General features: G+C 36.7%; 1 protein-coding gene across 4 annotated transcripts in view; it reads left to right on the top strand.

Annotated features, from left to right (window-relative positions):
* Positions 1 to 13,528, top strand: part of cpne5a (copine Va) — a 91,071-nt gene that overhangs the window by 24,189 nt on the left and 53,354 nt on the right. For 2 of the 4 annotated variants that reach the window (XM_051117868.1, XM_051117871.1), the window contains exons 4-7: positions 1,919 to 2,022; positions 3,083 to 3,122; positions 4,081 to 4,095; positions 4,253 to 4,329. In XM_051117868.1, coding sequence (XP_050973825.1) covers positions 1,919 to 2,022; positions 3,083 to 3,122; positions 4,081 to 4,095; positions 4,253 to 4,329 — 236 coding nt within the window. The remainder of the gene's footprint in view (positions 1 to 1,918; positions 2,023 to 3,082; positions 3,123 to 4,080; positions 4,096 to 4,252; positions 4,330 to 13,528) is intronic. The other 2 variants (XM_051117869.1, XM_051117870.1) reach the window with 1 other exon arrangement.

The following is a 13,528-nucleotide window of genomic DNA, read 5'->3' as shown; positions in this document are numbered from 1 at the left end:
TTCTATCCTTCCTTCCTTCCTTCCTTCTTTTTCTTAAACACATTACTTTCATTTCCTTCCTTCCTTCCTTTTTCTTAAACACGTCTTTCATTTCCTTCCATCCTTCCTTCCATCCTTCCATCCTTCCTTCTTTTTCTTAAACACATTACTTTCATTTCCTTCATTTCCTTTTTTCTTAAACACGTCTTTCATTTCCTTCTATCCTTCCTTCCTTCCTTCCTTCTTTTTCTTAAACACATTACTTTAATTTCCTTCATTTCCTTTTTTTTTTTAAACGTCTTTTATTCCTTCATTTCTTTCCTTCCTTCCTTCTATCCTTCCTTCCATCCTTCCTTCTTTTTCTTAAACACATTACTTTCATTTCCTTTTTTCTTAAACGTCTTTCATTTCCTTCCTTCTATCCTTCCTTCCTTCCTTCCTTCTTTTTCTTAAACACATTACTTTCATTTCCTTCATTTCCTTTTTTCTTAAACGTCTTTCATTTCCTTCCTTCTATCCTTCCTTCCATCCTTCCTTCTTTTTCTTAAACACATTACTTTCATTTCCTTTTTTCTTAAACGTCTTTCATTTCCTTCCTTCTATCCTTTCTTCCATCCTTCCTTCTTTTTCTTAAACACATTACTTTCATTTCCTTCATTTCCTTTTTTCTTAAACACGTCTTTCATTTCCTTCTATCCTTCCTTCCTTCCTTCCTTCTTTTTCTTAAACACATTACTTTCATTTCCTTTTTTCTTAAACGTCTTTCATTTCCTTCCTTCTATCCTTCCTTCCTTCCTTCCTTTTTCTTAAACACGTCTTTCATTTCCTTCCTTCCATCCTTCCTTCTTTTTCTTAAACACATTACTTTCATTTCCTTCATTTCCTTTTTTCTTAAACGTCTTTCATTTCCTTCCTTCTATCCTTCCTTCCATCCTTCCTTCTTTTTCTTAAACACATTACTTTCATTTCCTTTTTTCTTAAACGTCTTTCATTTCCTTCCTTCTATCCTTCTTTCCTTCCTTCCTTCTTTTTCTTAAACACATTACTTTCATTTCCTTCCTTCCTTCCTTTTTCTAAAACACGTCTTTCATTTCCTTCTTTCCTTCCTTCCTGTCTTCCTTCCATCCTTCCTTCTTTTTTCCTAAACATATTACTTTCATTTCCTCCTTTCCTTTCCTTTCCTTTCCTTTCCTTTCCTTTCCTTTCCTTTCCTTTCCTTTCCTTTCCTTTCCTTTCCTTTCCTTTCCTTTCCTTTCCTTTCCTCCCTCCCTTCCTTCCTCCCTTCCTTCCTTCCTTCCTTCCTTCCTTTTTCCTTTTTCCTTTCCACTGACAGAAGACTCTAAAATGTTCACCCACCCTCTCTAATTCCAAACTCTGGTTTATGTTTCTTACATAAAACCAACAAAGCACACATCCTTGCAGAGACAGTAGAAGATGAAGAGAAGCTTTTATTATTAGTGGATTGAAGGCCTTTTGCATTTCCAGAGGATGTTACACAAGGAATGTATTGAATTGTCAATGTTTATGGTTGCACAGTAATTCAGATGTAGCACAGAGAGCTGGAGCGAAACTATTATTTGTACATTAACATAGAAATCACAGCTGTTCACAGTATTACATGTGCTCTGGTGGAGGAATAGACTGTCGTTAAAGTGACATCCCAAGCATGAGCTCAGACCTCATGAATATTCCTGAATATTTATTACTTAATTTGCATGCAAACACTCACACACACACATATGTGACACACATACGTACAGATTACTAATTCTGAGCAGGGGTTCCTGTTATTCATTAGTAGAAGAGATACTTCACCTTTCAAAATATCACCTTTTGCTGTCCTAGTTTTTCCTAAAGCTGCGGAGTCACAGGGCAGTTAATGGACTGAACAGAGATGTAGACTTTCCCATGTAGTTGTTCTCTCTCTCTTTTTCTATAGTTTGGGAGAACTGAAGTCATCGACAACACCCTGAACCCCGACTTTGTGAGAAAGTACATCCTGGACTATTTCTTCGAGGAGAAGCAGAATCTGCGCTTTGACATGTGAGTTATTCCCTTTGATGCTGACACACAGGAATCTGCCTCGCTCTCCGATGAGCTGTCCCACTCCGGTCTTTCTGCTCTCGCTCTGTTTGTCTTCCTCTCTCCCAGCGAGTCCTCCTTGGTAATTATTGATGCTGCCTCTTGACTGTCATGTGTAAGGGGCTGGATCTGTGAAAGGGTGATAAATATTTCAGATGAGTTTTATCCCCAATCTTCACGCAGCCGTTCAAACGCAAATGTGTGACGCGGGATCCCTGATGATTTACAATGTGTTCTTCCTTTCCCGCGCCTGACTGTCCATCTCACTCTCATTTACCTTCTTAAATGGGCTCTGCTGAGTTGAAAAAGGCCTGCTGCACTGCAGGCTGGACTTAATTGGAGAGTTCAGTGTGCTGTCAGCGAGAAACCCCCCACGTTTATGCCGATTCCTGCTTATACCAATGCAAATATTCACAGAGCCAACCAGCTGTGTCCCAGAACTGTGCTTCCACTTAAATTTTAACAGCATCAAGAATTAAAATGCAGACTAAGGATGATTTGATTTAAAGGGAAATGTATATTTTTTTTTTTTCACTAGTAGCTAAATGAAATTTACAGTATGTTTTATTGTTTGGACAGAATTATTATGAAAAACAGATGCAAATTCAAGTTTTGATTGTTTAAAATCAAAATGCATTTGATAGATTACCAAATCTTTTCTTCTGTTATTGTGAAGTACATTTTGAGAGTAATATATCATTGACATTTATGACATTTTGATTAAATATTGAAACATGCACAGATGAATTGTTCTCAATATCTGTGACATGCATTTAGAAGGTATATGTGAATATGGGGAAATTTTCATTTCATGCTGTCTTTAAGAAATGTTCTCTACAGGAAATCAAAATATTAGCTTTATGGATGACTTAGTACATAGAAATCCCAGATCAAATAATATGAGGATAGCTGAGCATTTCTCTTCATAGCACGTAAAATGGAGATGTTATTGTCACCCAAGAGAAAATGGGACATGCCATCATTTAACAATAAAGACTGAATCTGTTCTGTTGGATTCCAGATATGACATTGACTCCAAAAGTCCTGATCTGGCCAAACACGTGAGTAAATAAAATCACTTTGTATGTGCATGTGCGTTTGCTTGGATGTATATGAAAGTTCTTTGTTCATTGGCGATTGCGCTCATATTTTGACATGCATGCTCTTCATTCTGCGGTTGGTTTTATGCAATATAAAATGATTGAAAACTACATTTTGTGTCATTTATCAAAGCTGTGCAAAACTGAAAAAATGAAATTAAACTCTCTCCTTAGCTTCTGAAGGTTCTGAATGTATCCTGCAGTGTGCTTGAATATCTTGGGAAATCCGTACAATTTGTTCCCTATTAAACTGATAAAAGACAAGCTAAAAATATAAAATGACAAGATATTAAGAGATGTGTTCATGAAACACCACTTTTTTGAGCTTAAAAACAAAGTCATTATCAGAAACTTGTTGTCTTTGCATGCAAATTAGGCTTCAACAAATTAGACACAAAACTGTTTGTTTGATGCAATTAATGAAATATATAAATGAAATTATTTTATACATAAATTATTCTTTTTGCTCTTACCTTATATAAAAGTTATGTAAATATTATAAAATAATAGGTTGATTTGTATAATTATATTCAATAAAGCAGGTGCCAAAACTGTGCAGACAGTGTGAAAATAAACAACATTCAGTAGGGGCAACTTATGAAATTATGATTTTGTATAGAACCACCCGAATGTTTTGTGTGCGCGTATGTCTATTGTTCATTTTTCAGTGAAATTCAGATTTATTTGTTTTTTTTATCTGGCTTTTTTTCTGTAATCGTGATCATCGTGGGTGTTTTTCCCTTTCTCTCTTCTCCAAGATCCTTTCTCACTATTCTCTAACTCTCGTTTTTTCTCTTCTATCCTCTTCGGCCTGACTTCTTCAATTCGTTTGTTTTTGTTTTGTTTTTTTTGTCTTTTTGGTTACATGATATGCTCTGTTGTTATTGTTATATTTGCGGCCTCACCTCCCTACTGGAAGCCCTCCGATTTCAACGTACGTCTCTGCCTTGCACTCCTAGACTTTTCTCTTTACCTGTACAATTCATTTATACCCAGAACCACCCTGACTATTTCTTCTCTCTTTTCTTTACTTTCTGTGTGCCTGTCCCGTCTCCTCTGGGTGTTCTTTTGTTCGGGCCACCCTTCTGTAGGACTTCCTGGGTCAGACCTTCTGCACTCTGGGTGAGATAGTGGGTTCACCAGGCAGTCGTCTGGAAAAGCCTCTTGGGTAAGAAGCTAATGTACTGTTCTGTGAGCCGGGCTTACATACTCAATCAGACTGTGATGCATTCAAAGTTGGAGAAGCTGCATGGGCTCAGTGGCTGTGCCTCAAGCCATCTCAGATAGATTACTGGCCACAGGAAACAGAGAAATGACTTTCTGTGCAGCTGTTCCTAAGTAGATCACCTATTGAGATTACATTTTATTCAGTATATTGGTGTTTTTTGGTCTAATATATTAAGAAATTACTTTTATTCTACATGTAAAAAATGCATACACTACCGATCAAAAATGTGGGGTTAAAGAATTAGTTTCCAGAATAAAAATACTGATAATTTACTCACCCCTATGTTATCCAAGATGTTCATGTCTTTCTTTCTTCTGTTGAAAATTAAGGATTTTTCTCCATATAGTGGACTTCAATGGGGATCAGTGGGTTGAAGGTCCAAATTGCAGTTTCAGTGCAGCTTCAAAGGGCTCTACATGATCCCAGCTGAGGAATAAGAGTCTTATCTAGTGAAACAATCTGTCATTTTCTTAAAAAAAAAATTTTTAACATTTTCTTATCTTGCACTAGCTGGACTTCATGCATTACGTAATCACATTAGGAAGGTCACGCGTGACATAGGCTGAAATACCGACCCAGTGTTTACAACGTGAATGTTCAAAGACAGTCAAACGCCCTTTACAAAAAAAGATAAAACAACAATGTCAGGCACTTTTGAAGTTGGAGGAGAAAATGAGATGGAGTTTTTCACCCTACCCAAACTTTTTGAACCGAAGTACATAGACGAAGAACTAACCGCTTTGACTTTTCTGTCATAATTACGTAATGTGTGAAATCGTGTATGCGCATTGCAGAGCTACTGCAAGACGAGCATTTGTTGTTAAAAAGTATATACATTTTTATTTTTTAATTAATGTATTTATTTTAGAAAATGACATTATTTCGCTAGGGAAGACCCTTATTTCTTGGCTGGGATCATGTAGGACCTTTGAAGCTACATTGAAACTGCAATTTGGACATTCAACCCATTGATCCCCATTGAAGTCCACTATATGGAGAAAAATCTTGGAATGTTTTCCTCAAAAACATTAATTTCTTTGCGACTGTGGAAAGAATGATATGGACATCTTGAAGACATGGAGCTGAGTAAATTATCAGGAAATTTTTATTCTGAAAGTAACTAATCCTTTAAGATTTTTCTAATGTTATTGAAAGAAGTCTCTTTGTCTCACTAAAGCTGATTTTATTTAATCAAAAACACAGTAATATTGTGCAATATTGTTATCATTTTAAACAATAGTTTTCTTTTTAAATATGTATTTTGATGTAATTTATTCCTGTGATGTCAAGATTAAATTTTCAGCAGCTTTTCTTTAGTCTTCGGTTTTACATGGTCCTTCAAAATGGTGTTCAAAAAACATTTCTAATTGTTATCACTACTGAAAACAGTTCTGCTGCTTAATATTTTAATGAAAACACTGATACTTTTAAAAGAGTTCTTCAGAAAAAAATGTCTTTGCTTTGTCATTTTTTATCAATTTTATCCATTTTTTTTTAATGCAAGTATATGACTAGTAGTGTACAGTAGATTTGAAGTGGATCAAAAAAGTTAATCAAAGTTCCTAAGACAAGAAAGGGTGTTGTTTTGGTTTTAGGGACACATTTGACACATGAAAGGTTTTGATCCATTTCAAATGTTAACTAATATAGATTAGTGCTGATTACAACTACATATGTTGTGTTTATAAACTCCCAGCATGCATTGAAGCATGAATAAATAGTTTAGCTTTTAGCTTATGGCTAACTGTTTGTACTATGGTGATGGTGAGAGCTTATTTTGCCACTTCATGATATTTGATGTTGTTGTTATTGAGGTTTGTCTATTGATTTCTGAGGTCTACATTAATAAATTAATGTTTCAAGAAAAAACATTAATAACATTAAACATTAACCAAAAAAACATTAATAAATGCAAATTATCCAAACCAATATTGCTGGCATCATGCCTGCTTTAATAATTTTATATTTTCCCTTTCTGTCTGTCTTTCTTTCTTTTTTATTCTGCATTTGAGTTATTATGGATTATTTAGTGCTGAGCTACATTTTGTGTGCAACCAGTGCCAAAGCTTGTTTGACTAATGAGTCCTTTTTTGCTAATTAAGTCATAAACACAAGACTTTTTTTCTTAATTAACTTTATAGCTGTATGAAGCACACATGCCTTGTATATTTAACCTTGGCCAAACAGCTATGATGTACTTCACTTGACCAGTTTAACCCGTCTTTCTGCTCTGATCTTGCTAAAATGGGCTGTATAGCCTGGTGTTCTGCTGTCATTTAGAGCATTATAGCTGTGGAATGATGATGGATACTCCCATATATCCCTCACCATCTGTGTCTTATGTCAGTGTAGCAGATTAGGCTTGACGGTGCAGATTGCAAGCGTTAATGAAACACAACCAGAGACTTCCATTCTGCATTTATTGCTAAAGTATCCGTCATGCAACCCTAGAGGTGGGGGTGCAACTACTTCAACTACTGCCCGTGGTATTTCTGAAAATAACCTCTTTAACTTTTAAAAACACATTTGTTTATTTAATTGATCCTAAGAATCCCTAAGGAATCTACCTGAACGATGTGTTGTGTTTTATACCATTCTGTGTTGGGCATTTGAAATATTTGCAGAATAAAAACACCTCTTTTTTTCTTGCGAAGGCTAATTTCATGGCTATCTTTCATGGGTTTTACACTTCTTGCATTATAAAAATGCTTCTAGTTGAAGAAACAAACGAGTTTAGTCTACATTAAAGAGAAACATTTTCCCCTTCATGAGCTGTAACTGTTTTAAATCAATGATGCTTGAACACAATGCTAAGAGAATACAATAGAGCTGAAGTTTAGGAGGGAGATATAAGAATTGCAGGGTTTAGTTAGCTTGTGTTAACAGTACACAACTGAGTGAGTGCTAGGGGTGGAGCAGACCCTATTGATCAACCTCAAACACCCACTCAATCTCATACTGCACTGAGACGTGTGAATTGCTTTCATTTATGGGCATTATCTGTGCAGAAAGGAGGGTGTGATTGGAGGTATTTGGTTGTGGAGAAGAGATTGCCCAGTAATGATGAGCTGTTCTGCTCAAAATCTGTGGGAGTTTAAAAGCTTTAGGGGTGAATTTGAGCCCCTGATCTCTGTACAGTTTCTCCAGACTGTGTTAAACTAGTTGGAGACAGACAAAGAAGAGTGAAGGCTATAACACAGACAAGCTGCTTTCACACAGCAGCAGAAAATACTTGTCAGTCCTGTTTTAGAGAGCTAAATATGGTTGTGTTTGCACAGAGTTCAGTTAGTTGTCAGAGTAACAACTGGTTTCTGCAATGAAGTGACTGTCTTAAATTTTTAGGACTCACCAAACAACGTCTGACAGCTGGTTTGCTAGGTAGAATGAACAGTACTGCAGTCACTGTTTTCTGCAGTGTCACTGACATACAATATTGTGCAAGTCTAGACGTTTCACAAAAAGTATTTTCCTTAAGACAGTTTTATTTTTTCTGCTTCCGATAAGTGTAACCAAGTCTACCCTAGTGTTAGTAGAAAACCTGAATTTTTAGTTTTTTGAATGTTCCTTTTACAAATTCCTTGTTTAAAATTCAGTGAAAATTGTGTCACACCAAATACTGTATTTGATTAGTTCATAATAACTTCATTAATGGCATTATTTCACAAGTGGCTATACTTTTGAACAGTATTGTACATATGACATGAGGCATACATAAATTGCTGTGGATCTGATAATGTTAGGGCTGTCAACCTTTGAAAAATGGTTATGATAAATGGAATGGAAAGTCCCCATGAATTCAAAAGTGAAATTTTTTTGGCATTTAGTTTGAACTTATTAGCCATACGATTATCTATAAGCTAATGTGGCATTCAAAATTGCCATTCAGAAGATATAAGCATTCAAAACTTACAGTCTCTCAGTTTTGCCAATATGAATCAGGGATTTTAATGACATCTTCGTCACTTCGTCATCAGATTTTCTGTCCAATTAAATGCCCTCTAACCTAACCTCTAATATCTAACCTAATGAAACTTTTTTTTTTAATGGTATCCAAGTTATATTTCATTTGCAAAAATACTGTGAACTTTTATAAAGATATGCCAGGCCATTAACTTTCAAATGCATTATTATGCAAAAACACAAGGGGAGTTCTTCACATAGAGGACCCCCAACTGGCAGATCAACATGCTGCTATTTTCTGTCCAATCTGGTAAGTATAGCTGACTTGTGTAAATTAAATAAACTGAAATGTGGAGTGTGTATAAGAGGATATTAACTGTGACAAGTTGATTGACAGGCCACGTTACTATGCAACGGAGTGGTCCACTAAAGACACTTCTGCTGAACACTCAATGTTCTTTTTCTTCACCAGAAGAGTATGTACTTTTATGGCATAGTATAAGTAGGCAAACTGGGATGCATCAGTTGACAGTGGCTTAATTTATTTGAATAGAGAGCAGAGGGAACAACTGAAGCAAAGCAACTTTGTACTTTATGTGCAATTGAGGAATCAAAAGAATACCAAAGTTGTGTAAAATGCCTGAGTGCAGGATGACCTGCTTTTGAATAGCCCGTCGACTGTATTACACACACACACACACACACTCACTCTCTCTCTCTCTCTCTCTCTCTCTCTCTCTAATATAGTCCTTCTTCCACACCTCAATAATTCCCCATAGCCAAGGAGCTGTCTTTGTGTATCTATTGCAGGAAACAGACTATAGCTTTCCCTCCATCCTTTGCAGCTGATATAGATGCAGTCATCTCTTGAAATGTATCCGTCTGTTGTGTTGCAATAAGTAAATCAGAGACTACACACTTGGCAGCTGCATACAGAGAATTGTATGTTTGGCAATAAACAGGGTGTAAGGAGAATTTAGCCGTGGGCTGAACTGCTTTAAAACACACTGCAAAAGTAGTTTTATTGGATTTGAATTTCAACAACGTTAATTCATCATCTCCCCTTCGCTGGCCGTGTGCCAAAAGAATACAAAACATTGCCCAGCTTTAGATTCACTTAGAGTTGTCTACTGTTCATATAGGGGATATAGGAAGGGAAGTAACATAAGCCTTATTGAATACAGTACATTTGACCCATCTGTGCCTTAGAAGCTATGCCTTTAGTGGTGTTGTTTTATTCAGATTTACCCCATTGTATGGCAATTTATCTAGCTTTTTACAACTGCAGTATACATAAAATTGTTTATTTATTTTTTTGCTTATTTTGCATTTTCATTAATGCCAAAGGCAGCTTTGTTTTTTTGTGCCCCACTCAGTTTGTATGGTCATGATGCTTCTGGCCCATGGCATTAGGTTATTATGTCATGCTGATGGATTGGGCCTGTGCTTTATATCAGCGTTAAACAGGACTTTTATGCTTTCACTCTGGAAATGCATTATGCTGAGCTGCATTGACAAATAGAAGAAGGGGGTGGAAAAAAGAAAAAGAGAGAGAGAGAGAGAAATATGGGCCAGTGAGTCTTATCTAGGCCTTAGATTCGATACTCTGGTGGGACATCACAGCCATGTGTTTCTGACTGCAGGCTGTTTGAGCTTTTTACTGAAGAAAAAAGACTTTCGGATTTAAATGGTAAGCAGACAGAAAGCACAAGTAACTCTGAGGTGTAGAGTGCAGCAGCAGACAGGATGGACGATTGATTGCAAGCTTTTGCCCTCATTAATGGACCCAGTATTCAAAGAAATCACCCTATGAAAAACAAACTGCAAAAATGTTGTGATGTGGCCCTGATACACTGATGATTACAGTCTACTTTCTTTAAAGAAAGATTGATTCCTTTTGAGACTTTTTATTATAAAAAGGTTTTTTAATAACTCACCCTCATGTCATTCCAAACCCATAAGACATTTATTCATCTTCGAAACATAAATTAAGATATTTTTGATGAAATCCGAGAGCTTTCTGACCCTGTGTCACGCCTGGTTTTGGGGTTTTGTTTCATGTTCATGTTTTCTTGTCTTTTATTTTGAAGTTTAGTCATGGTCCTTGTTTAGTCATGTGTTTCCCTTGATCCTCATGTATCCACAGATTGTCTTACAATAGGGAGATGAGAGGGTCTGTATTACTTACTATTGGAGAAAGTGTAACGGCTAACTTAATAATTCACTGTCCCAAAAAGTCAGTGACTTCCTTACAAAACAGCATTTTTTCGTGGCAAACTCTAAAAATAGTTCAATCCAAAAGTATTGTTTAGTGTAAAACATGTTGAAGATTAGTAGATAGGCTGTCGATTCATTAAATGATTAGCCGTTTCCTCTAAAAATCTGTTTATTCAGAGTAGTAAAGCCTGTCCTCCACTGATGTACATTCAAAAAACAGCCTCTGGTCTCCTTTCCCACGTACTGCCAGACCGGAAGTTTTCCATCTAGTGGCTTTGCATGTATCCCTGCCTTGTGTATGTGTCATGTTCTGATAGCCCTCATCTAGCTATTTTCTCTTGTTGTGTATTAAACATATTAACCTCTGTTTGGTGAGTTGTTTCTTGTCTCAAGTCAAGTCTTTGTTCATTATTTTCCTTTTTGGATTACACTTTGGATATTACAATAAAGCTCCACTTCGATTCATCTTCAACTTGCCATTCAGTGGACCCTCATTACACCCTGCATAGACAGCAATGCAACTACCGTTCAAGGCCCAGAAAGATAGTAAGGACATTGTTAAAATAGTCCATGTGATATCAGTGGTTTTATCGTCATTTTATGAATCATCACAAATCATAGCACAGTATGTCAGAGCCACAGTACATGATGGTACAGGTCAGCAAAACTGTAAAGAAGTAGTAGAAATGTTCACTTATTTCACTTTTCATTTATGCATTTGGTAGATGCTTTTATCCAAGGTGACAGACATTTCTTTCAAAATACACATTTTCTCAGTTCTTGCTTTCATTGGGAGTCAGACCCATGACCTTGGCATTGCAATTGTCTTGCTGTATAATTTGAGGTAACGGAGGGAATTGTATATGGGAGAATATTCAAATACATGTCCCATCTAAATAGTCATATAGAATATGAAATCTTGTGTTAATCCATCACCTTGGATGAATTAAATTTGAGTTCACACCTGCAGCACAGGAATCTGTGATGGTCTAAGCCTCTTTATATTATGCAAATACACAAACATTCACGCTGAAGGATGGGGCTTTTCAGTGGGTTTTTTTTATAGGTCCCCATCACAAAATGAAATTTTAAGCCATTCTGTCACATTCAGAGAGCTCAGGACAGGAAATGCATTTTCCATTCCATCTAGAGCAGCACTCTGGGCTAGGGTCGTTTATGAAAGGGAATTGTTAGAATAATGTATACATTGAGTGCTCGGCTGAGTTTTTAAATCACGGACAGGCTATGTAAAATACCTCCAGTGCTGGAAGCAAATTTTACTTTGTGGACGTTCCTCCTGTTGTCATTTTGACAGTAACTGATTTGTTCACTTAGTGGTCAACACAAGGGCAAGATAAATGTCTCAGGAGGGCACAAAAGCAAACCATCTCAGTGACCTCTAGATGGACTGACTTTCCTCTTTTAACTCTGAGATGCTTACAGTGGCATATTGTTAAACAGACTCCACTATAGACAGCTGCCTGTAGCCTAAGGACAGAAGGAAACAGAATTAAAGCTGCAAGTAGCGTTGTAAGGGTTACCCAGTGGTTTTAGGAAAACAGCGAATGGTGAACAATATGCATTTAAACTGGTAAATATAGGAGGAATATGTCAAAGTCAATGACTATAATTGACTATTGGCATGTGGATGTCTTCAGGCCAGGACTTTTATCAAAAGTAAATGCATGTTGAAGTTAGTGTAAAACAAGTCATTTCTTGTTGCCAGCAGGTGACGCTATGATTATAATGGAATATTGGCATTTAGGTGTTTTTGGGCCAGGACTCTTGTCAAATGTGTAAAGTTTGGGGCAGGTCGGACATTGTACGGCTGAGTTACAACATTTTAACTACAAACATACAAACTTTTATTTTTTCATGATGAAACATTAAACATTGTCAGTCCGCCACGGACACGCCCTTTAAAGAAAACTCAAGATCTTCGCAATTTAACATCGCAAAGGCCTTTAGATTAGACTGACCAAATACAATGTTGTTGTCATTAAACCTCTAGGAGGAGTTTGTTACAGCGTAAAACATGTCACTTCCTGTTGCCAGTAGGTGACGCTATGACTATAACTGTATATGGGCATGGGGATGTGTTCAGGACAGGACTCTTATCAAACATGGATTTTGGTGCAGATCGGACATTGTATGTCTGAATTATAACAACTTTGTGCTTCATGATGAAACATCGAAATTTGTCAGGCCCCTATGGACACGCCCTTCAAAGAAAACTCAAGATCTTCGCAATTTAACGTCACATAGGGCTTTAGGAGGAATTTTTTTAAATACAGCGGTCGAAAATGGCACTTGTTTGTAGGTAGTGGTACGTTACACGTTTCTAACGAATTTCATACTAGTATGTAAAACACTTTGTAGAAATGTTATAGGTGGTGCTATCAAGCCATTTTTCCACACCCACTTCTGAAACCCATATCAGATATAAATTTTCTCCACTTTTGGCACGTGTGCAACGTTTCTGAGCATGTTTAGGCACTCAAATGGGATTTATTGTGGAGTAGAAGAAGAAGAAACAGCAATTCCAGTAGCACCACTGGTGCTCGGGCCCTAATTATAGATATGAATGTTATCAATCACTACGCACGGTCAGAAATATGAAAACGCATCTGCTACGATGTACAAATGACTGATTGAAGAATATTTAATTCAAGGATACCCAGAGTAAGCATAATTTCAGGTCCATAGCCAACATCCTCTTCTCTTCTGCTAGATGAATGGGTTACGTTTAGCTGAGGTAGACCATTTGCTCCATTATTATATTGAACCAAGTGGCACATACAAGATTTGTTTTATGAATAACATTTAATTGTAGACATGCATGCATTCTCACACAATAAACATTAATAGTTCATTTGAAGCTTGTTCAACTGCGATGCGTCTTAAGTAGCTCTGGATGCTGAAAACGAGTCTTCATTACGATGAAGAAATGGTTGGTTAGCCTGGAGGTTTCATATTAATTATGGATTATACAGCCATGTCCAAATCACATGCAGACCTTCAA

Source organism: Labeo rohita, chromosome 8 (assembly GCF_022985175.1).
Source record: "Labeo rohita strain BAU-BD-2019 chromosome 8, IGBB_LRoh.1.0, whole genome shotgun sequence".
NCBI lineage: Eukaryota > Metazoa > Chordata > Actinopteri > Cypriniformes > Cyprinidae > Labeo > Labeo rohita.
Note: the sequence above shows the minus strand (reverse complement) of the source record. Positions and strands in the feature narration are given on the sequence as shown.